Genomic DNA, 24,920 nt, shown 5'->3' with positions numbered 1-24,920 from the left:
CTTCGAGAAGAGCTTCTCAGTCAAAGGAAAGCGCAAACATGTTTCCAAGTATCCTGAAGTGGAGATTGCGCTTCTCGAGTGGCTGAAAAACACAAGTACAAACCCCGTGAATGGACCTGCATTGACTGCAAACGCCGAAGCTTACCCCCTACAAATGGGCTAGCAAGATTTTAAATGCAGCAACAGCTAGCTTGAACACTTTACGGCGTTAACAACCAAGACATTAACAACCTAGACAAGGCTGCATTCTATAAATTGTTGCCGAAGCACACATACTCTACACCAGGAGGATCCTCATCGAGGGGCAAACAAAGCAAGCAGGGTGTCACTGTGCTGTTCAGTGCAAATTCGAAGGCTGAGGACAAACTTCCTCTGTTGATACAGAAGCCGCTAAAGACTGCATATACAGTAGAATCTCAACAATCCGAATCTCTTAGGATGGCACAACTCACATCACCCAAAAGCGTTAAAAAATCAAGAAATAAAGGGTGACGAAGCAATGACATGGCTCACTTGCTCCAATTTTATCTTTTCATTTACCTACTTTCTGGCCTCAATCCTAAGGCCTTCCTTTATATTAGGGCAAAATATTTGGAAAGAATACGCAGCGGAATTTTGAAAAATTGCACTGTTTTAGTGCGTTGTCATCTAAATTGAAAATTAGGCTTCAGGAGGCGCTATCGCACCGCTGATCACACGTGTGCGGCTTTCTGTAGACGCAGCACCGCCATCTTGGTATCACCGTAAGGACAAGAGATCGGAGATTCAGATAGATGCAGTGCTGTATTTTTTCATGCAGAAATAAACACAAGAAAAGCATGTGCAAGAAGGGAATACTGGCGTCACGATTCGTTACTGTAGACACGTGGCGCACAGGGAGCCCTTCTATTGGCTAATGAATCACTGGCGCCCTTGTTTCTCGCACACTTTGGCAGCAGCAAGCTGCGCACTTAGCATGTTCCAAGGGTGACAATTCAAGATCAGCCTGGTTATCTTGAGTTTATTTCGTTGCTGCGTCCTAGCTGCTGCCTGGTGGTGATAAGGACATGATTTGAGCAAGATAAAAGAATCTGATAACTTTGCAGCGGCGAAGCTACATCGTATTGTGGAATCTGACGTGTGCAAAGACAAATTTTCGAATAGTCATTAGGCACTGAAGATGACGGAAGGCATGGAATACAGAGATAAGGCTACTACCCATGGATGCGAATGCCACCAATCTTGCCGACGCGGCAAGACTTGGTCGCATGTGATTGCCGGCTCCCGGTAAAGTTACAGGGTTCCTGAAAATGGCCGATTGGTTGTATAATACACACAAAGCAAAAGCTTTTTTTTGGGGGGGGGAAGACATGTGAGGATAGAATCAAGGCAAAGGGACGTAGGTCACCCTGTTAACAGGAATGTGCGACCGGTGCATCAGCACCGCAGCTTTGCCAACCTGGCAATAGCCGGTATTTGGCACTACCATTGCACCAGGCACTCCTTGCTGGCTCCACCAGAAATTGTACGGTGGCTCAATTTGTCAAATCATTCGCTGTGCCATGAAAAGCGGTTCGTAACATTAGAAAGTGTGCACATCGTAAACTAATGAACTTGGACCGGAACTTTTGAAAAATTCAGATCACACGGAAATTCGTATCGCGTGTGATCTTATCATTGAGATTCTACTGTATAAAAAAATAAACGTGCCTCCAGGATTGAAAGTCCCGAGGCAAAGCAATGTCATGCACTTTTTGCTGTTGACAACTGTCCTAGTCATGAGACGATTGGCAATCTTGAAGTGATCACTTTGGAGTTTCTGCCAGCGAACACAGCCACGATATTGCAGCCTATGGATCAGGGATTTATGGAGCCCATACGCAAGCTATACTGCAGGAGCCTACTAACCATGCTCATCACATATGATGACTACAAGGACTACAACATCGACTTGCTTGCTGCCATACATTTGCTAAAACATTCATGGAAAGAGCTGGCACCTGCAAAGATTGTAAACCATTTTGTGCATTCCAGGTTTTTCCTGGCCGCACGCAGGCGAACTTGATGATAATCACCAGGTTTGCGATGATCTCTACAAAGCTGTGCGCACAGAATCATTGGCAGAGACGGAAGGCAACTTTTACTCATTCGCATTGGCTGACGCTGACGTTCCCATCATCGCCCCAGCTACAGATCCCGAAATAGTAGCCTTGTTTCTGGATTGGCCCGGCGAGGACGAATAACCTCGTGACATACCAACAGCGGCACAGACACAGGAGAGCCTTGGTCTGTTTCAAATCAAAGTCGAATGCATGGGCAGCAACTACAACCTCATGTAGTGCCTGAACAAACTAAAGCAGGCACTACTTGTGCCCAGCAGAAACACCTTAATAAAGGTTTACTTTTTTGCACCTTAATAAAGGTTTACTTCATTGAATATTTCACAGCTATACCAGTGTCACACAGCCACGCTTGATCGCTAACAAGCCCAATCGAAAAACTCGACCTTGATTAGCTCTTTCACACAGCTTGTGCAAAGTAGCTACAGTAGAAGGAGCTACAGTGTTACGTTTTTCACGGGACCGTAAAAAAAAAAACGTAGGAGCTGGGAAACGCAAGAGCCGAGAATAAGAAAAAAATTGAGAAATGAGAGTAGTGTTGAACTGCACACAATATTATTTAAATTCTTACGTGTGAAAAAAAAAAAAAAAAGTCGTAGTTTCGTCCGAAAGCCGAAGCATAGATTGCGATAGCAAATTAGTAGACAACTATACAATGTAAGGATAGTAGTTTTATCATCCGTATAAACTTGTAAACAGTCGATTATTAGCTATATTAACAAGCATGCATACCTGCCAACCTCGCAACATGAAATTTCGGAAGACCGCCACGCGCGGGGGGGGGGGGGGGGAGGTATCAGGAAAGTTTTCAGCCCCCCCCCCACCTTCTGCGCTAGCACACCTTCCCGCTTTTCTCCCTTGTGCGCGATTCGGCTCACCGTCGCAGGCTTTCCCTCGCACATACAGCATACGGCTCGCGGGAACGATGTTATCGCCCTTGGACTTCATACGGAACATCCCGGCAGCCACGACAGCAGAAATGCGCCTGGAGTGGAAATATATGGCACTCATATGCTTGCGCGTGACCCGCGTTCACCGAGTGAAATGTCACTGTAATGTTTTTTTTTAATCGCTTACCGAACGAACAGCTGCGTCTTATACACCGGTGCATTTTGTATACATCTTTTTCCGGAAAAACTGCCGTTCTGAAGGGGGGGGTTCGTCTTATACAAACGTAGGAGTAATAGACCGGAAAATACGGGACTTATTCTTGGCTTTTGAAAGTGCCATCGATCGTTCCAACTAAACTCGGGGAAACAAAGAGTAGTTCGGCATTTGCACTTCACTCGACAACCTGACAAAGCCAACTGAAGCCTAGTGCACTCACTGTCATATAATGACTTGATTGCTAAAAACGCTCCACCCAACTTGAGACAAGCCAATCCGGAAAATACAATATGGTAGTGCCTGTCGGCTGCTCGTGTTCGTGGTGGTGCCGGCGGTCGCTACCACGATTCGCGGTGTACGCTGGTGACGAACTGCTCCCGCGTCGCTTTTTCTCATGGTTACGTATATTACAGGCCGTAAAGGAAAAAAAAAAGTGGTGGCCACTTTTCGGGAGATTTGAGGTCGCGTCCGTACAATCGGGAGATGCGAGAAAAATTCGGGAGAGTTGGGGTATGAGCATGGTGTCAGCGCCCACAGGCAAACATGAACACATCACACTCGATGAGCGCCGACACGCGCTGTGAAATGCTGGCGTGAGGAAGCGCCGCTGCAGCAGCAAGCGAAGTGACCATCGTGCTGTTGTCTATCGCTTCAACGCAAATTGAGCGCCGAGAACACACAGCACACACAAAGCTACGTGCCGCCGATGCACCTACACCGCCTAGACTCTGCCCCCAACACAGATTGCTTTCAAGATACGGCCCACGCGACCGCACGCCACCACGAAGTACATAGTTAATGCCAGAGTAGGGTGGCTAGCCAGAGTACAACGATGCCCGCTATCCCTCCCTCCCTCTCACCCCCTCGCCAGTGCCTCGAGCACAACGGAAGAAGGCGCGCTCCCTCCCTGCTTTTCTTTCTTGCGCGCGCGAGATTTAGAGGCGGTCGTCGGCTCCCCACGCACGCTTTCACTCGCACATACAGACGGCGTTATCGCCTTTGGACTTTATACGGAACATCTATGGGCCAAAACTAATTTTCGGGCCACAACGCGTCATAGACAGCCCCTTTAGATAGCAAATATGGATCTCACAGGCCATACTTTAGCTGGCGGGAACTGGAAATACGTCATAGGTGTCGCCCCCGGCACTTTGGGCGGCCAATGCCATCATCAAGCCACCAAGCCAAGCGACATGAAAAGTCAAAATGGCCACTCGAGCCGGCGCGGGGTGGCAGTTCGCAACGTATGACGCGGGAACGGTCCCACAGTTGCGACGCAACAGTGGGGTTGCCAATGCATTGATTGGGTTCTATGGGAGCTGTGCCGGGACTGGCCGAAAACGACGTAACAGCCAGGAAAACACACCACCCGGGAATGTAACAGCGGGGTTCTACTGTAATCATTGTTGGTCAGATTACAGTAAAATCCCCGGTGATACGATCACGGCTGGTACAAATTTCGGTGTGATACAAATTTGTAACATTCCCCGGCCGAAATACATTGCTCTCAGGGTTCTCCCCACGGTGGGCGGCAGTGGTTTTGCAGCCCACCACTCCGGCCGACCGCCCACCTCTATGACCATCCGCCCACCACCACTCACCTCTCGGGCTCCACGTTTTCTGTACTCAGGGACAACTTTCTGTGCCTATGCAGTGGAAGCTACAAGCGCGAGGGGACGGCTTCCACAAGCGCGCTGTTACAGGCAAGCATGGACGCCGTCGAGAAGCAGTCGCACACACTCGCAAGCCAGAAACAAAGGCCGAGAAGCTGGCAGTAAACGAGGATGCTCGCGGTACTAGACCTCGGCAAGTGCGACTACGTGGCGCAACAGAAAGATGCGCACGCAGCAAGAAGGGCAAAATGTAGTCGCAGTTTTGCCCGAAAGCATCGATTGCAATAGCAAACTAGTGTACAGCTATACGAAGTAAGGATAGTTGTTTTATCAGCCGTGTAAACTTTATTGTGTAAACCATGTGAATTGTGTGTATGTAAACCATGTTTTATCAGCTGTGTGCACACATAGGCATACTAACTAAATTAACAAGCATGGTGTCATGCGCACACATGCAAACATGAACGCATCTCACTCGATGACCGCAGAAACTTGCTGTGAAAACACTGTAGTGAGTAAGCGCGGCAGTAGCAGCAGGCAAATTACCCTCTGTCCCGCTGCTCGCATCAACGCGAACTATGCCGCGAAAACACAGCGCAGGGAGGAAAGACTCTGCCCCCGCCGCAGATGGCCTTCAAAATAGAGCCAGTCGGCCGGGAGCGCGGAGCGTAGTAGACAGCTTCCCCCCTCCCTACCCTACCCTACCCTCCTCCCGCCTTCCCACGCGGTGCCGCCGCACGGCCGCAGTAAAGCACGGCCCCTCCACCTGCCCCACCCTCCTCCTGAAGCCTTCTGGCCCGGCAGGAGCACGCGGCCACAGTAAAGCGAGGCCCCTCCACCTCCCTACCCTCCCCTCGGAGCCTTGAGGCCCGGCGGGCGCACGTGCGGAGTAACCCCCCACCTCCTACCGGAGCGTTGCGCGCGAATGGAAGATGGTGTTTCGTTCCTGCTTCCCGTCCTTGCGTGCGCCAGATAGAGCAGCGATCGCCGGTTTACCCTCGCCTGCTTTCACTCCCACATAGAGCATATGGCGGGCGGCGGCGATTTTATCGCCCGTGGACTTTATTGGGAACCTAATAACGATGGCAGAAATATGCCTTGAGTGTCCATATAATAGCTAGCACAATAATAAAAAAAAAGAGAAAGTCCCCTCCCCTATGTTTTTTTTTTCCTCCGGCGCTCCCAACCAATTAGATAAGGCGACCTTGAGTTTTCAATAATATGGCTGATTTCAACAGCACCCCCGTAAGCTGCATTTGCAGAAATAAACTCTCTTGCATTGTTGCCTTGTGTGATTGCGCTCGAACGTCTGTTGTGTTGTCAATAAGTGTGTGCCTGTGCCCCCCCGTCCTCAAATGTCCATCTCTCAAAATTTTCAGGGGAGAACCCTGAAATGTGCTCTTAATACGTTAATACGGAAAACATCGGCTGTTACTAACGCGTTGCCGCGCTGCTGCGGATCGTACGAACGCGTGAGCAACAGCGGCAGCGGGGGCGGCCGAGGCAGCGGAGCTACCAGTACAGACAAGCCGGCACAGCGGGATCTGGGCGGGCTCCATAGTCGCCAAGCAACCGGCTACATCACGTGGCTGCGCAATCTCTCATTGGTCCTTACGTCGAGCAGACCGGACCAGATCACAGCCTAGCTGATGCTTTGACGAGCGAGAAAGAAGACGGGGTCGCTGCAGCAACGACGACCACGGCAGCAGCCACGACGGCCAAAACGCTCCCTGCACTCGACGTGCTGAGATGTTCAGTGGCATGCGAAAGCATTTGTGAGATCACGCATGCGCACTTTTACGCCTTGTAGAAGGCGATTGTGGACGGTTTGGGCAAGAAGAAAATGCACACGGATAGTAGAACCCCGTTGATACACTTTTTAAGGGACCGCTGAAAAAAAAAAGTCGCAGTTTCGAAAGGCGAGGCAACGATTGCGATAGCAATTAGTAGACAGCTGTACGAAGTAAGGATAGTAGTTTTATCGGCCGTATAAACTTGTAAACATTCGCTTACTAACTAAATTAACAAACACGGTGTCACGCGCGTACAGGTAAACACGAACCCATTGCGCTCGATGACCGTGGGAGTTCACCGAGTAAGGAAGCGCGGCAGCAGCGGCTGTCTCTCGCTTCAAAACGAACTAAACGTTGAAAGCACAGCGCATACTAAGGTATCCGTAACTAGGCACACTTTGTCAACATCGCAGATCGTTTTGAAGATGAGGCCCGCGCGGGCATGCACTTTGCGCACATTGCAGATCCCTTTCAAGCAGTGTTGTACGAAATGGCGTTCCTTAAAAATAAGAAAAAAGTTTGTCAAAGCAGGGTCTCCCCTTAAGGGTCAACGTTCCATTAAGGGTCGGTGGAACTGTAACGGTAACTCGTTACGTTTATGAAGGAACGGCAGAGGGAACGGCGTTCCTTCTGTAAACATTCCATGGCATTGAACAGACGCATGGACGTACGCAGCACGTCATGCAGGGCGGATGGGCGGCCACATGAGGCGCAAAGAACTACCGCTTGTCTGTCACATGACTGTGGGGAATTTATTTTCGTGAGATCTTTGTTGTATGTTTCTAGTGCTAAGCTTCAAGATTGCCACATGACGCTCCCTCCTGTAGTTTCTTTCCTCCATGCCGGCGTGCCCGCCTGCCGCAAGGGAACGTACCATGACGTCAGGATCGCAGCGCCACTCGAGGGACTTCGCAGTGGATGGAATGTTTCCAGTCCTCACGGCGCACCGAACCCTTCCAGCCGAGGCACAGGATGAGCTGTCGCGGTACTTGCTGGTACCGGTTGACTACCCGCTGTCGCCGATGAAGAACTTCGAGGGAGTGAACCAACCTTTCCTCAAGTACAACACGGCAGTACCCTCAAGCGCTTCGGTGGAACGGCTCTTCAACATTGCAACGAAGTAGTAACAAAAATATTAAAATTAATTAATTAATTAAATTGTGGGGTTTTACGTGCCAAAACCACGATCTGATTATGAGGCACGCCGTAGTGGGGGACTCCGGAAATTTGGACCACCTGGTATTACCAGCCCTTCCCCTGTCGAGAAAATTGGGGTAAGCGAAGCTTGTGGCAAGACGACGCTATTGCACGCGTGCGCGCATATCCAATGCGGACATGCGCCCCGCGTTATTTTATTATTGTTAATCGTGACGAGCATGTCATGTTATTGATGTCATGGCATATCAGTCATGTTAGTCATACATTTTTACCATTCCATGTCAATTTTGGTACGCCAAGCGAACGAGACACGTGTTTCTAACACGTTTTCGATAGGATTTTAGCTTGACACAACTACCACCACCATCGCCAACACTTGTGAGGCAATACAACTTCGCTTGAAAAACAGATTCGTCTGTCAGGCACCAACATCGAGATGTAACTCTTGCTGAGTTCAAACAAGGGACTTAACTAAGTTGCGAATATGTATTCTGGAAATTTCTTTTTCCCACTCCTACTGCAATATTGAATTAGCATTCATTAAATGCCTATGTATTATTTCTTTCGATGTGGTTTCTTGTGCAAGAAATTTAGTTATATTGGTGCATGTGAGTAACTTTCTATTTGCACATCTGAAGCGCAGTATCCTGACTGCGCATTTGAAGACCGAAGTGGAAAGTGCCATATGTGTTGCACTTGTAATAGACAAGTACCAAAGTTGCAGTTAGAGATGCCTGGAGTATGTGCAGTGCTCCCTGAACAAATTCGTCCAGGAGCGTTTCTTTGGATTCTTTTTATCTCCAGACAATCTGCTGTCGGCGATGTTCAAATTCTTAAAATATACGTAGTTCGATGTGAGTTTTAAATTGCTCACTTTATTTCGCCTCAGCATTATCCGACACGATATTTCAATTTTAAAAAATCAAATGTAACGTTAATGTAACGACACGTTCCAATGATCGAAGTGTAACTGGAACGCGTTCCTTTCGCATTAAAGGAACTTGTAACAAGAACCCGTTTCAATATTGGGAAGGAACGAGCAATGAGCTTTTGTTCCTGTTTTAGAGGAACTAAAGCTCGTTGCGTGCCTCAGCTCGTTGCGTGCCTCAGCTAAACTGAGGCACGCTATGTAGCAGCCGGGAAAACGCAGCAGCGAGGAATGTATCAACGGGGTTCCACTATAAGGAATTTTTTCTGCTAAAAATAAATTCGTTTTTTCTTGATTTTGTGTATGTTTTGACGCTACGAATTTTGGGTGATATGAATATTTCACGCGACCCCGCGAGATTCATATCACCGAGGTTCTACTGTATCCGATGCTTGGAGATATGCTCTGCACGCGTTCATGGCCATGAGTGGTACACGCACGAAGCCGACTGCACAGACACTGCGGTCTGCCGGCAAACATACTTGTACAACACAGCCAGCATACCAGCACAATCACAAGTAGACTATTCACTGCATGCATATCGCACAGGACGATTGGCACTACTCTGCAGCAGCTACTGTGTTTCAATGAAGCAGCACCACTTTCGCACAGTAGCAGATTGTTGTACAAACATGCACACACACATCGGGGAAAGTCATTCACTCAGCCACTCTGTTCCCCGCCAAAGTTTTGAAATGCTGCTCGCCTTTGTGCTATCGCACAGTCGAGCGAGAGAGGCGTAATTTTTCACCCGCTGTGGAAAAAAGAAAAAGTACTCATAGTGTGTATTTTAGGTAACAGTGTGCCATTGCATTTATTTCTTTGTTGATAGCAACGCAGCACATGTCAAGAGACACAGTTGCATACTACCGTTTAGTGCATAATTATGCCTCATTTCGCGATTTCACTGTAACACATGAAGAAACACTGGACGAGCAACAACCAAACCAGCGGAACTCACACAACATTGCAGCTTTACAATTAGCTTGCCAGGTTTGGCGTGTCATGTGGTTTCAGCACAGTCATTGCTGGGTCAACTAAGCTTCACTAGTTTCGTTTTCAAGGAGGCACCGGCAACATGGACGACCATGGACGACGTCCAAATAATCAAGCATGTTCAAATTATCTGTCAGCCCCAACTGTATACATTTCTTAGATACAATGTCTCTTGAAAAAACAAATTTAAATTTCTTGTTGCATTATAAAAGTCAATTGTAACAGGCAGTGGCTGAGAAATACAGGCAAGCTATGGTTCAGTAACGATACAGCAAGTTGCATAACTTGTGGCAGAACAGTCACATAGAGGTTTACCTTTCCTTGGGCATTTTTTGTCTCCACCCATATCTCGCCAGAGAGGTCGAGGCAAGGTTGCTGCGGTGGAGGAACCCCTTGTGGGGGTGGCAAGGCACCTGCAGGCGCATGCATAGAAGTTGGTGGCGGCAAACCCGGGGGTGGCCCCAAGGCTGGTGGTGGCCCCCCCATAGGAGGGGGCCCACTCATCGGGGGTGGTTGCTGTGGTGGGTGCTGCTGTTGGTGCGGAGGAGGGCCCATGCCAAAGCCTGGTGGGGGCATCATGGGCGGTCGTGGGGGTGGCATGCCTCCAAACGCCTCACCACCGTTCTGGAAGTTTGGTGGTGGCGGTGGCCCACCCTGTTAATCGAGGAAAAAAAAACAGCACTAGTACCTGCTAATTACAGTTCCATACCAGCCTGATACTTATTTGCCAGGCAAATCCTACAACTGCCCACAACAAAAGACCATCTTAAGGTTCTTGAGCACTTGACAGTAATATGAGTGCGTCCAAGACAATAACATGGCACTTGCCTGGTGTAAGCTCTTCCAGCATTAAACACTGGCAGTGGAAGCAAGCATAAACCAAACAGCAACTGAATTCACAGTTCCAGTTTTGGTCCATTTTCAGCATCTTGAAAAACACTGCTGTTTGATGAAGATTGAACTGAAGTGCTGGTTCAATGTTTCCAGTTCTCGATGAGGAATAAGCGGCAGCAGCATCATACAATCAACACAAGGCCTTTCATCACAAATTGTAAAAACAAATGCTGTAGGCATACTGACCAAAATCACTGATGTACACTTTGCTTCACAGTCGACCCCTGTTATGAAGAGCAAGGACCCTTTAGACCCCCCGTCTCTGGTGCACACGCCATTCTAGCCTTATTTGAGCTAGTGTAGTATACAGTCAAACCTATATATAATGAAGTCGTGCTTGCAGCAAGAAACTTAATTAAATTTCGAATTTTGTTTTCGAGTTTTTATAGTTTCACTAGCAAAAATTATTTCACTAATTTCCAAAGCATTCCTGGTGGATAGAATCTTGTGAGTAAGCACTCATAAAGTAATCGCAAGAATGTTAGGTCGTAAAAGCGCGGTTATGAGCACCAGTGCGTGCAGTGCAGATCACACCTAGAGCAATGCATCAGCGTGGCTCACGGTGTCCGAGATTTGCACATGTGTTGCGCGGCACTGCAATTCTTGGACGCCATGGCTGACAGCGCTTAGTTGTGTCGAGTCACCCTTCCACTAAGGGAGTTTAACCCTTCAGCCGCCGACTCCGAGCTGTACTCGTCACTAGAGTTTGTACCAATATCACCAACGACGAGTCACACTCGTCCAGCCCAATTTTCCACTTTTTCTGCTGCCATAGACGTATCACGGTCGTCAATTGCTTTGCTTGCAATTTTCAACCCTAGATGGTGGTGGTTGTCTATGAAAAATCGCATTTTGTGCCTTTCGTGCGTGTTTTAAGCCTAGCAACAGTCATTTCATAATGGCACTTCGCAAGAAGAATGCCGGTGGCGGCGATGCTCCAAGAAAAAGAGGTGCTCCTTGGAGCAGTACAGAAAGCCGCATTAGTGACGACATAGAATTTGTGTCTGACAGCGACGTTGTCTTTACCCTGGATATTGCTTCAGATGATGAGAGCGACAGAGATGATGACGACGACAATGACGCACTGAGCAGTGCACGTGTGTGGCAGTGCGTGAACACCGATAACCCGCCACCTGTGCCTCCGCAGTTTCCCTTCTCTTCAGTGCCCGGAATCTTGCGGCAGCCCACTGACAAGAATGACATTCTCGGCTGGTTTCATGTATTTTTTGACTGGGGAATCATTGACCTAATCGTCACGGAGACAAACCATTATCCAGTAGCGTACTTTGCTACTCGGCGTGCTGACTCTAAACAGAAATCAACGATGTAACATATGTTTTCAGAATCAGAATTGCATGGAAAAAATTATGACTACATAAAAACAAAATTGGCGATTTTGGTACGTTTTTCTAAAGTTAAATTGGCGATCTCCCTCGGCAACTGAAGGGAGTATTATCGTGTCCATGCTTGTTGTTGTAAAACGGAGAATTTAATGATTGTTTGCATTAAAATTAATGTAGCGTTCAAGCACAATTCAGCAACAGTTATGCTTGCTGCCGCACAATACTCTCGACCTAGGCCGCTTGGTGCCATATTTTTCTGGTCTTTCAAGGGCAGCTCCGGCGATTTTTCGAGGTCAACGGATCTGATTGGAATTTACTGAGTGCGTTCTTTGGCACACATCCGTCATTTCTTGAAAACATCAGGCTTGAGAGTTGCGCAGATTCTTTACAAATGAATTTTGTTCGTTCCCTCTGCCTTGCCTGCTGCTCAGCTACTGGCCACATTGTGTTATGATGTAAAAGGAGGTATATGCACAGCATGCTGGAAATTAATGGCAGACGACTGGGCCGAGGAAGGAGCTAGTGTTTTCTAGCTGTCGCGAAGTTACATTCTGCATGGATGTGCAAGATATGGGAGGCAAGTGGTGTTGCATTGTTGGCTGCATAAACTTCATCCCTCGCCATCAGCACACACAGTTTAAGCCGATGTTGATCGCGTTCAACTGAGTTTAAGCCTATCACAGTCGCCGAGTTCGTGTGTCTACTGCTGGCAGACCTGAGCGACTGACCTGAAGCTAATTAAGCCAATAGGATGAAGAAAACTGCTTCTGTGGTTCAGTTTTGACCATACGGATCTGAAATAAACCATTCCTCATTTCGTATAGTGCACACACAAAAAGCTAGAAGCGACAACAGGGTGCGCTATAACATCGGTTCGTTCACGTTCTTTTAGGAAGCCAGTCACACTCGCCGGCACTTCCTTAAATTAAAAGTGACTAGTGCATACGTTGGTGTATTTTTACGTATTGTTAGGCTGACTCATAATTTAGCTTCTGAGGTGCACTGTTTGCCTCGTATCCCAAATGGGCAGCATGCGGAGGCCTTTTCGACACAGCAGCGTAAACAACCGCTTCATTCAGCTGCCAACGGTGTCAAATACTGGCATTGGCATTCTCGCGAGAAAACTGCACGTTCTGTAAATGAACGTTGCGGGGATTGAGGAATGCGCCCGCGTCATTGGCAGCTCTGTTCCACTCACAACCGGTTTCAGCGGAGGCGCTCCACTCGTGACGGTTTGAGAGGGGGGGGAGGGGGGGAGGGGGGGGGGCGCTGATGTCATGACGCGGTCGCGTTTGGCTGCTGACGGCCGAGCGTGGCTCTCTTACCTCCAGGACAGCACTGGGTACGTACAATCGCGATGAAAAGGAACATGAACAGCGGAGCGCGTGGCCGAAGCATAACTGAAGGTATAGTGCGCGCCGTCCAGTCACCACCATTGACGGACACGCACGTCTGGTTTGATCACGCTGTGCAAACCCTATAATGCTATGTTTTTGTTTCTGTTCTGCTTCTCTTTTACTTGAAAACGAGAAAACTGTACAGCTTGTGCTGTCATCATTGCTGCGCCATCACCTTTTCTTGTTTTCAAATAAAAGACAAGCAGAACAGAAACAAAAATACAGCATTATAGGGGGTGCATCATCCCAATGCGCGATCAAACCGGACGTGCGTGCTTGTAAATGGTGATGACTGGACGGCGCGCACTAAACCTTCAGTTATGCTTCGGTCACGCGCTCCGCTGTTCGTGTTTCTTTTCATCATGATAATACATGCTTGCCTCTTGTCCGCCGACACCTTTGTGACTCGGACATGAGCTAGCGCACAATGCCTTTGCCCGTGCGGTGAGCGCATACTTTGTGCTGATCCTCCCCAGACGCTAAGCCAAGAGTGGTGCCTAGTGCTTGTGTGAGGTCATACCACGCCAAGCCACACTTTCCGAAGGAGACTACTCGAGCTCTCGCGAGTTGGCCCACTGGTTATCGTGAGGGCAAGTAGCAGAGCCGCCGAAACTTTTCCTAGCGGCATGTCCCAGCTTGAGCCTGTGCTCTCACAGCAACGTGCTACACACGCCTTTATTTTCGCCCTTTTGGTCCTACAACAAGGTTTCCACTAACGTTTTCCACTGACTCAGGGCGTATACTATGTTCTTGCGTGCATCGCTCAATAGCCCCTTGCAGCCTGAGCTCGCACGCAGCGGCGCGCTAGAGGCGACGGCCTGACGCCACCCTGTAGCTCGCTAAGCTCGAACCGCTGGAGTACCGCGGTGGTCGGTACTCCAGCGAGACCCCAAGACTCCACAACGTTCAGATGTGCAATGTCCTAATCTATGTCTACTTTACGGAATACAATAACTGTGTGCATGAAGAGAATACAAAGAATGATAAGTAGGCAGCATAACAACGCTCCCGTACTATGGTCTCCCGCTCGCTGTTTTCAAAAGTGCGTGGTCACTCATACCAGCACAAGTCAGAATGCTGCAGAGGTGCTTACGTGCAAAAAAATCTGCGTGTACTGCTATGTTCTAACATTAATTTATGTCACTGATGAGTGGCTAGCATTATATCTCAAGTGAACGACAAGCGGTCACTGTACCTACCGATGTAAACAAATGTACCACCGGTCGGTGCTTTGGACTGTCAGCGGTGTTCTTCTAGGATACAAATGTAGGAACTCGAGCTCCACATCTTATATTGAGTATAGGTAAAACACCTAAAATAGCAAGCAGCATACATAATATCAGTGGTTAGGGCTACCTTTGGTCTTCATGTTGCAGCGCGATATGTTGTGCATAGGCGCTGGCTCTTGTGGTGGCGGGTCGAATGCGAATGGCCATTCATGGCTATTGAATTCATCGGAATCGTAGCTGTCACTGTTTGACAAATCCGAAGAGCTGGGGCACGATCGGAGATCTTTGTTCGTTTCGCGTTCTGTTCAGTTGCTGCAACGTCACAAAGTGGCAGTATACAAAATTTGTGACAACAGGAGGGAGAGAGCAGCCAATTGGCAAGCAGTGAACTTCCCGGACGACAAACGCCCGGGGAGTTCGTCGTTTTTCGTGACGTCAAAATGAAGACAAGTTCCTGTCAATCATTTTGATTACGAGCAAGTGGTCTGCTAGGAGCAGAATGCGACGAGAGATGTGAAGTTCAAGCGGTCATCCGCACGAGACCGGCTTCGCATGGCACATCTGGTGGATTGGATTGGATCCAAACAGCGGCTGCAACTACGGAATGGTTCACCGCTTCCTGATTGGCTGCTCTCTCCCTCCCGTTCTCAAAAAATTTTGCATACTACCACTTTGTGACGTCGCAGCAACTGAACAGAACGCGCTTTGAACACAGATCTCCGATCGCGCCACTGGTGCAGCTGACATTGTCACCCGAAGGTCAGGCACGGTCATGAATCAGCTGAGCGTCTGCTCTTCGCCGGTGGGCGAGACCGGCATGCCTTGCGTGCCTTCCCTGCTATGTGCCTCTCGTGACATCCCACAAAGAGCTTCGCTCGGCTGCTCGTTCTGGTTTCGGTTTCGTTCTTGTGCTTTTTTGTTTATTTAAAATTTTCGAATTTGCGGAACAATTCCATCAGACGCGTGACAGGGAGGTCAGGAACATAAAAATTTTTTTTACCCTGACATTGTAAAAAAAATCGCCGAAGTTGTCCTTGCAGGGCGTTTACATGAACCCGACAGAAGCGGGTCGAGTCAGCTTGTCGGGCTGAAATATATATGCCTATTGAGGTCACGCTACCTGGATGGCCTGAACAAGCGTCCAGTCGGGCTCCGTCAACTCGACTGCACAAGATAGATTTCCCCAGCCCGAATCGTTTACAGCATGCATATAAACGTGGACAAGTCGGACAAGCCAGCACCGAGACTTGCACGGGACCAATGTAACATCGTGATTTACGCGCCGGCAGCGGGAATAGTATCAGGACATGGCCAAGGCAAGCACTGTACAGTGCAACCTCATCATAGTGATAAGACCCATGAAATAGAACTGTTGCAAACAGCAGCGGGATCCGGAAGCCCAATTTGAAAGGGTTGATGTCTCGGCTCAACGCTGTGTGCCATTGTTGTCCACAATCTTCAGAAGCGAGTTCATGTAAACGCAGTCATGTTGGGCACAGTCAGCCAAATTTCTTATTTGACCGACTCGCGTCGCGTTCATGTAAACACAGCCTTTGTCGGGCTAGTCGTGCAGTGGTCAGTGTGGTCACTCATGACTGGCACCGGTACACTACACAAAATAAAAGGAAAGCTCACAAGGTTGCAATACACGAAATGCTGCATTTTAGAATAGTTTGCAGGAGTTTGGGTAGCAGAACCCAGAGCCTACTCGCCACGCCACAAAGAACAACACAGATAAGCATAGGGTGGCTAGGGTCGCTGTCAGCACTGCTATGTATAGCGAGTGCACTTTGATTTTTAATCAGGTGCATGTTTTTTGCATTAAATATATTGAATAATATTTTTATAGAAGGAACGTTAATTATAATAGCTACGAGTGTAATTAGAAGTTACATTCTTGTACTTGTACAAAAAGCAAACAGCGCTGAATGCACCTCTGACAGCTTCTTTTAAAAACTCGTTATTGGCTGCCTGACACGACCACAACTTCCTTGAGGTCCAAACTCCCTTAGGAAGTCTCGCGCTCCCGTATCCTAAATCAGTTTGTGGGTGCCCGTGTGACACGAGTGTAAGCATGCTTTACAGGCGAACCTTTGCCAGCAGCATGTAATTATCCCAAAAATCAGCATATCAGACACATATTTATATCAGATAGAAACAAATGCTAAGAACCGTGTTTGCTGCACCACAGCCAGCAATATATTCAATTCGTTTTGAATATTCGTATCCGACCAAATATTCGAACATTTTTTAATACCTAGTTTTCGAATCAAATATAAATGTTAAAAATATAACATTCAATAATATTCTAAATTTTGCCATTCACACACCCCTTTCACAACTCTGGCTATCATGACAATCATCACCATATTTATGCCTACTGCAGGATGGAGGCCCCTCCTAGCAATCTTCAATTGCCACTACATCTTCCATCACAGTAGTCTTTATCCTATGCCTGAACATTTCCTTATCTTATCACTTAATCGTCCGCTGTATGCCTTCCCGGATCTGGAGTGTAGCTCTGGCCTTTAGTTATGTACCCTAACTCACCATGCCTGGTGGTGGTCCCATACCCATTGGTGGTGGTGGACCCATGTTGGGTGGAGGTGGGAAACTCGGGTCAAAAGGTGGCCGGTAACCAGGTGGAGGAGGCCGCCCCATCATGGGCCGCATCATTGGGGGTGGACCCCGACGCCCCATCATGCCTGGTGGAGGAGGCCCCCGAAATCGTGGCGGTGGGCCTCGAGGACCGAAGCTGTAAAGTGGATATAAGATGCATCCCTTTAGGGTAAATTTTTTTCACCAAATGCAACCCCCAGGATAGATTTATTTTACTACAGATCTCAAATCTTCAGAGTGACATATTTTTAAAAAATTTACCTCAATTAAAAAAAAATTTTAATTATGGGGTTTTACGTGCCAAAACCACTATCTGATTATGAGGCACGCCGTAGTGGGGGACTCCGGAAATTTGGACCACCTGGGGTTCTTTAACGTGCCCCAAAATCTAAGTACACGGGTGTTTTCGCATTTCGCCCCCATCGAAATGCGGCCGCCGTGGCCGGGATTCGATCCCGCGACCTCGTGCTCAGCAGCCCAACCCCATAGCCACTGAGCAACCACGGCAGGTACAAATTCATAATTTTCAACAAAACACTGCATTATAGATGCAACAATTTACAATGATTATGTGCATGGACTTTATAAATCATATTGCCTTCAATGTTCAGATATATAAGATTGCTTCAAAATTTAAGCCGATAAAGGCAGATAAATCGTATCAATAAATCCACAAGCACGAAATTCAGACTAATCTATGTGGCACAAACCGCCACTCCTATAAAAGCTGAAGAATTCCTTCTGATAATTTTAGTAGGAAACTCTATGGAACTAATCTACCTAATGCCACTAAATTTTTCTTATATAATCCCCACGCATGATATCGAAAAAATAACAGCCGTGAAGAAAGTCTTTGACACTCACTGAAATACCCGTGATCTCGCATTCAGCTTTCCCAGAGCAGCACAGCCCCTCTGAATAGATGTGCCAACTTGGCACCCAGCCGTAACTTTTGTCGCCAACACCCGATGAAACATGCTGGTAAGGCCTAACAACCAAGAAGCGCTGTAGTGGGCGGCAAATCATCACAGTATTCCCCCCTCATCGAGTGGCCCACTGTGATCAGTGAACCTGTTCCTGCTCACCCCACAGACGTGCGCATGTGAGAACTCTCTTGGAATAACCTGTTTGCCTGCCGGTAGTCACAATAAAAACGGTAGTCAGCACCTGCTATGTGACTAGCACAAAAACTCGTTTTGTATAGCTTTTTTTCTAAAGGGTATGACACATCTGAATTAATATTGCTGTAAAACAATTACACTTTTTTACTCTCTTTGTCATAGCATGCGGACGAACAAGCAATGTATTTTATCATAACACTGTTGCAATGTCTCGCACTTGCTTCTAATGTACAAATATGTTTCAACATGGTGGTGCCAACAATGCTGAAAAACAAATCAAAATCAGCAAGCAATATAGCACCAGTGATGTTAAAGGAGTACCAGCAAATTCCAGTTCCCCATCTTTCTATCCGTTACTAAAAAAGGATCAATGATAGTGATAACAGAGTATAAACTGAACACAAAGCTCTGATGGGCAATAATGCTTAAAAGGTTCCCGAAAGGGTCTTGTTGTACACCTAGACACACTGGGTATCTCTCAAGGAATACTTCCTCACAAAAAATTCGAGTCCGTGCACTATAACACAGATGCAAATGGTTAAACGTGACCCTCCCCTCAAGCCACAGCGGTCCCCCTAAACTTTTACACCATGTGGACTCCTTCAAGCGGCAGCACAAGCGGCGGTGCAATTATGGGCTTTTACGTGCCAAAACCACGATCTGATTATGAGGCACGCCGTAGTGGGGGACTCCGGAAATTTGGACCACCCGGGGTTCTTTAACGTGCACCTAAATCTAAGTACACAGGTGTTCTCGCATTTCGCCCCCATCGAAATGCGGCCGCCGTGGCCAGGATTCGATCCCGAAACCCCGTGCCCAACACCATAGCCACTGGGCAACCACGGCGGGTAAAAACAACAGTTTGCAGGCTAAACAAATATGTGATCGTCGGAGGCTTGATTTGAATACTCACAGCAGAACAGTGTGCTGACCAAAAGAGAATTCAGTATGACCAAACTGAAGTAAAAGACATCTAACATTTTTTATGAATAGAAAGTAATTGTAATTTGTGGAAGTTGGGCTTCTCGGTGGGGAAGTGGTAAAGTTCGGCTTTTTTTTTTTTTCTCCTCTTACCTATCTGAACTTAGCCCAAAACAACCCTTTAGGTTCTCACTGCTGGATTCGTTCAGCTCTTCTCAAATTTATATTAGGGCTGCCCCATTAATAGGCCTTACATTACCCTTGAAGAAAACATGATGTCAGTGCCATCCAGTAAACATGAGAAGTCAATCGCTAGAAGGAGACTAATGAAGACAAAGTAGATACATTGCACTATTGTCATACTACATGTAGAAGAAAACTTAATTTAGGCCAACCTCTGCAACTGAGAAGGCGACATGCTTAGAACACAAAGGAGGTAGGTGTCAGCTCTTTCCAGAACACAGATGTTGAGCGAGTTTTCCAGGATCAGCATTTTCCACTGTAACTGCATCGCTGCATTGGCAGAGTGGCCGAGAGGTAGAATCCTGGGGTGCGATCTTGTACGCGTTCCAAAATGGAACGGAGGCGGTCCATTCCATCGAGCCGCACGCGATTGGTCAATTTGATCGTCACGGTTCAAATTGACCAATCGTGTGCGGCTCACGGTTCAAATTAACCAATCGTGTGCGGCTCGATGGAACGGACTGCCTCCGTTCCATTTTGGAACGCGTACAAGATCGCGCCCCTGGAATACTAATCTGTTCGTCATAAGTTTGAATCCTCGCAGCTCAATGGGGTTTCGAAAATATTAGAAACTTTCAAACAGCAAATCGTATATTATCCAATATGATTCAGTCTTCAAATCAAGTAGTCACAATCTAATGACGTCATTGAATCAAATGGTCAACACTTGAAAATTCAAATATTTTTCTAGTACTTCAAGGCACTGACTGTGTGCGATCAAACATGAAATTGAGGTAAAAATGTGATAACTTCCACAGTGTATATAATGTACTAAAGCACGCTGCAAGACTGACTTTTCCAGCTCAACACGATCTTGGTGGTACCTGTTGTTGGTATACTATATATAAATGCCGCACCTGTGCCCTCTCACAGGGTTAAATCAGAATACCTTAAATTGCAACATACTTTATACAGTGTGGCACCATCTGCTGCAATCATTCGAACTTGAGAAAAGGTGCTTTTTTTTTTGTTTTTAAACTCTGCCATCGCCGTAGACAACATGCATGTCTGGTTTGGTCACGAAGTTATATGCAGATATTAAATGGCCAACAACAAGGCTAACTTTCTTAACTTGCGAACAAACTGCTCTGTCAATTGTGCCTGATGCTCCCTTCTTGCTTTTAATAAAGCATGCTTTATATTCTGCAGCACAATGACAGAAACTTCCCACTGTTGTGAATACCAGGATGTGAAAATTGTTGTCGAGAAGGCTATACATTATTTGGACACTAAAAATATTGTATATTTGATTCGATTTACTTCTGGGACTACTCAATTTGTATTTGATTCGCTTCTGGCACTTTATGATTATGAGTCTCAAAATGTGTTATTTGCACACCACTACAACACAATGAGAATGTTTCTTTCTTTGTATATTTCTCACAAAGGATTGATATTCCAGTGATGAACGGCCAGAAAATGACCAATCGCTAGATTTGTAGCCCACAATGTAAGAAGGGCGATTCATAGTGCTCGCAAAAATAAACCTCTGAAGACCAACACTAACCACACAGCTCTTGTAATAAGAGCAGACGACACTTGCTGTGTGTCAGACGTGCTTGAGTGTAGTGATAAATTGTTGTCGTGTGTTCTATTTCTGTAATTTTTTTTTTAGAGAAACAAATAATCATTCCGACTATTATGAACATTTGTTCCCCACAAAGTTGTAAAAATTATCAATGACACAATGTGGGTAGCCAATCGAATAGTTCACCTAACTGACGTCACATGCCCCCGCTACGCAGCAGAGGACAAGGCGGCTGAAAACTCAGGGGAGCTGCCGCTGGGATCGATAGCATTACACATTTTTAAAACCTTATAATAAATTACACCCTAACGACCCAGTATGTTTGTACAAAATCGTTTCAGGGTCCCTTTAAGTTATCCTGGCGAAGGTCACACTCACAGATGCCTCTTGTCACCGAACGTGGCACACGACTGATTACCTAACCAATGCAGAAGGCGCAACATCGCCACTGGAAATGTGCTGCGCCGCAACAAAGGAAGAGAAGAAAAAAGAGGAGGCAGGGCTCGTCTAGAGCTGAGGGTTACGCGGTCCCTCAGCTCCAGTATGGGAGAAGGCAAGAAAGGGACGACGCAGTTGAGGCAAAGGGAGAGAGTCTCTCTTTACAGTGACCCTCGTCTCCTGGTAGCATGGTAACAAAATTTTTTCTAGCTCCTCCAATAATGAACCGATTTCAAAAACTATTTCGGTAAAACGCTCCCAAGAGGGCATAATGGGGTCTGATGAGGGGCCCTTTAAAACTCTCATTTCCCTTATTATTCCTACCATTTCAATTAAACATGTTTAAACTATACTTTAACTGGTTTCATTGTCTGTCCTCTTATACCCCTGTCACACGGGCACTCGAAAGTCTTTTGAGCAAAAAGACTTCTCCCGAAAAAGAGTTTCACCCGCAGACACACAACAGGGAGCGACCTCTTTTTCAGAAGCGATCTTTTCTGGAAGAGGAGTTCGCCAATCTCCTTTATGGCCGAAAAGGAGCAGCCTCGAAACCAGTGGGCACGAGCAATTATCATATATTGAACAAAATAATCGAATGCGTAATTTTCTGTCGCCTAGGCTCATCATAAAAAATAATTTTATGTCTCGCAGAAGGTGTAGTAAACCCAGTAATGCTCGTTTTCTTCTGTACTCTCGTAAGCAGGTCGAATGGGCTGGGGATGTCACATGATGACGCTCTTTAAACTACTATAATAAATCTGTATATTAACGTTTCTTATCTTAAATTTAATTGAAAAGCGTGTAAACAATAAGTTTTCACTTTATATTTTGAGAAGTTTTTTGGGCCGATATTGTTTCGAACGCAAGCGCCGCCACGCTTTCGGTAGTGTGTCCAGAAGGAAACACTAAAAGGAGATCGTCGGCGTAGTGTGTCTGCTGCGCAACACCTCTTCATTCAAAAGTCTTTCAGCTTGGTAAAAGACCACTTGAGTAAAAAAGTTTTTGCGTGCTCGTGTGACAGAGGTATAATTCTTCTCTGGCTCATTCATAATATGGCAATCCAGAAAAGCAATTTACCAATCAAGCTTAACAGCCCTCTTTGGTGTGCCAACCCCTTTTGTAAGAAAGGTGCGTAATATGACTGGTAACTAGGGCCATCACCTTACAACCAAACACAAAACAAAACGTTTAAAGCATCAGCTTTTCTTAACTCGTTTCCCAAGTTTTGTGTGTCAGGACTAAGCTTTTATTTGGGTGCATTGTGCGACCTGTTTTAAAGACACCCCTTTATATTTTCAATGCTTATATTACCAAAAGCAGGTACTACAACATGAAATACACAAGAACAGCAAACATTGTTGATATAAAAACCTTCTGTGGGTCACCTGGTAGCCAGGGAATGACAGGCCAAGGAACAGAACGCATTCGTGCCTGTAGGAACTACAGCAGCTTATTAGTGGTCAATCAAGAGACGTCTCACAGTGGTGCCAATGCAAGATGCAATGCAATACAAGAGGACTTGTATTTGGGGCAACAACATCAATATTGCCCTGAGGAAGATAAGTCCCCTTGTCCAGCCTGAGACATCTCTGGTTTGACCACTGCTGTTGATCTCCATCTTCCTGTGACACCTATTTGAATACCCACTTGGGGCACTCTTATCGAGGAGCCTGACAAAGGATATGATCAAGATGTCTGACAAGAAAAGCATCAAGTTTCAAGGAGGCTCTGCTAATGAGCAGTTTGCCTGAACCTGCCAGATGCTACAGTGACCACTGGATAGTTGCTAGTTAAAATGGTAAAGAAGCTTAACAAAACTGAATGTTAGGAAGGTGGGTATACATTCATTTTTTATAAGATAGAAGATGGTGTAAAAGCAACAGACATGCCCAGTGGTGCTCAGAAGCCAATGCAAAGAACCTGGCATTCAAGTCCTCACAAATGCTGCTAAAGGTAGTGTGTGCGAGGCTGTGCATGATACTATGGGTGCCCAGAGGAGGTTAAGCTATAAATTCTAGCTCTTGCAGTATTTCAGAAGAGACAAAGAAATGCGGCCACATTATTGCCTGTTTCAATCTTCATATTACTCTTCAAAATAGCGGCAGTTATGCAAATAACGCTGTTTACAGCATATTAGGATGACCGCATCACAACCCATCGGCTTTGAATAAAGAACTAAAGAACGCAAATATAGTTTTGCGAAAACAAATATTTGTGTTTTCAGCGATCTGATCAATTTATGGTAGATTGCATAGCAGTTCTAAGCTGCGTCTCATTTTTGGCGCAAGCGCTACGAATTGCCAGTTTGCTAGACATCGATACCAGATAGCAACACAATCGTTTACATGCAATACAGCGAACAGCTTCACAAACAGTCAGCAACACAAAGGAGCATCGTTTTGAAACCGAAATCAAGACCGCTAAACGCTAGAACGAGAATATTAAGAAAAAACCAAGAAACCACGTTCCCAGCTTGAGGAATCGGAAAGACGCGCGCTCTGATAATAGCCCGCAAGCAAGCGCGTACGTCAGACACAAAGCAAGAAATGAGGGATCAGTGAATAGTTGCTAGTTCTCTGGCTCACAGCTACAAGTGACCCAAAGAACAGCTGAAAAAATATTATTCAATCGGGCGAGGTTCCGCCATTACAAAAAATCAGCAGATTGTGCAAACGTTCTCCGACGCAACATTACCTTGGAGGACCTCTTGGCGGAAAACCATCGGTACCTCGGTTGCGATGCATAAAACTGCCCTTCACACCGTCGTTTGGCCCGTCATTATCGGACATTTCAAAACTGTTGTCGCCCATCGGCAAATACTCTACACAACCAGTACAAAGAACCGGTAACCGCAGCCGACGCGGGCCGGGAGCATTAGAAGTGACCAAGGCAAAATGACAAGATTTCTTATTAGCAGGTGAAGATGGCGCAAGACGTAAGATAGTTTTAAACAAAACTCCAAACTTCATCTTGTGTAAAACACAAATAACATTTAAAAATGTATGTACCGTTTTTATTAATATGTTAATTGTTAGTGGCCTGTGTTTTTTTAATAAAAATATAATATTAATTGTTGCTTCGTCTTTGGTCAAAATTTGTAGCAATGTCACATTTTATAATCCACATTGTGCACTATAACATTTGACACTGTTATTATTTAGTTTGTCAAGAAAAAAAATGCAAATTGACTTTGTTTGCCCTATTAACTCTATGTTGTTTGCGCAACGCCCCCTATATTTAGGAGGCATTGGTTTGCGCCATAGAGTTTCACACCATAAAACCTAGAGGGAAATGTGGCGCTGCTGCTAGCCACCATTACGGTGTCTAGAAGGGGAGGTACGGTGTCTAGAAGGGGGAGGTGAGAGTAGCGGCGGCGGCGGAGTGTTGCAAGCAATCATGACAGCAGCGGCGGCGCTGCAGTCGACAGCAAGATCGCTCCCCGGGCGCGGAAGCACGGCAGTTGGTGCCGCGGGTTTCGAAGCGGGCGTTTCTG

At 46.6% G+C, this 24,920-nt stretch overlaps 1 protein-coding gene across 1 annotated transcript in view; it reads right to left on the bottom strand.

Annotated features, from left to right (window-relative positions):
- Window positions 1-24,293, bottom strand: part of LOC119435859 (transcription elongation regulator 1-like) — a gene marked incomplete at its 3' end in the record, with an annotated part of 41,144 nt that extends 16,851 nt beyond the window's left edge. Inside the window, exons 1-3 of the mRNA XM_037702566.2 lie at window positions 24,122-24,293; window positions 17,108-17,312; window positions 10,010-10,348 (exon numbers count right to left, since the gene is read on the bottom strand). Of these exons, the coding sequence (XP_037558494.2) occupies window positions 10,010-10,348; window positions 17,108-17,312; window positions 24,122-24,237 (660 nt within the window). The remainder of the gene's footprint in view (window positions 1-10,009; window positions 10,349-17,107; window positions 17,313-24,121) is intronic.
- Between the last annotated feature and the right edge of the window lie 627 nt (window positions 24,294-24,920).

The sequence above is a fragment of the Dermacentor silvarum genome, unplaced genomic scaffold (assembly GCF_013339745.2).
Source record: "Dermacentor silvarum isolate Dsil-2018 unplaced genomic scaffold, BIME_Dsil_1.4 Seq963, whole genome shotgun sequence".
Lineage (NCBI taxonomy): Eukaryota > Metazoa > Arthropoda > Arachnida > Ixodida > Ixodidae > Dermacentor > Dermacentor silvarum.
Note: the sequence above shows the minus strand (reverse complement) of the source record. Positions and strands in the feature narration are given on the sequence as shown.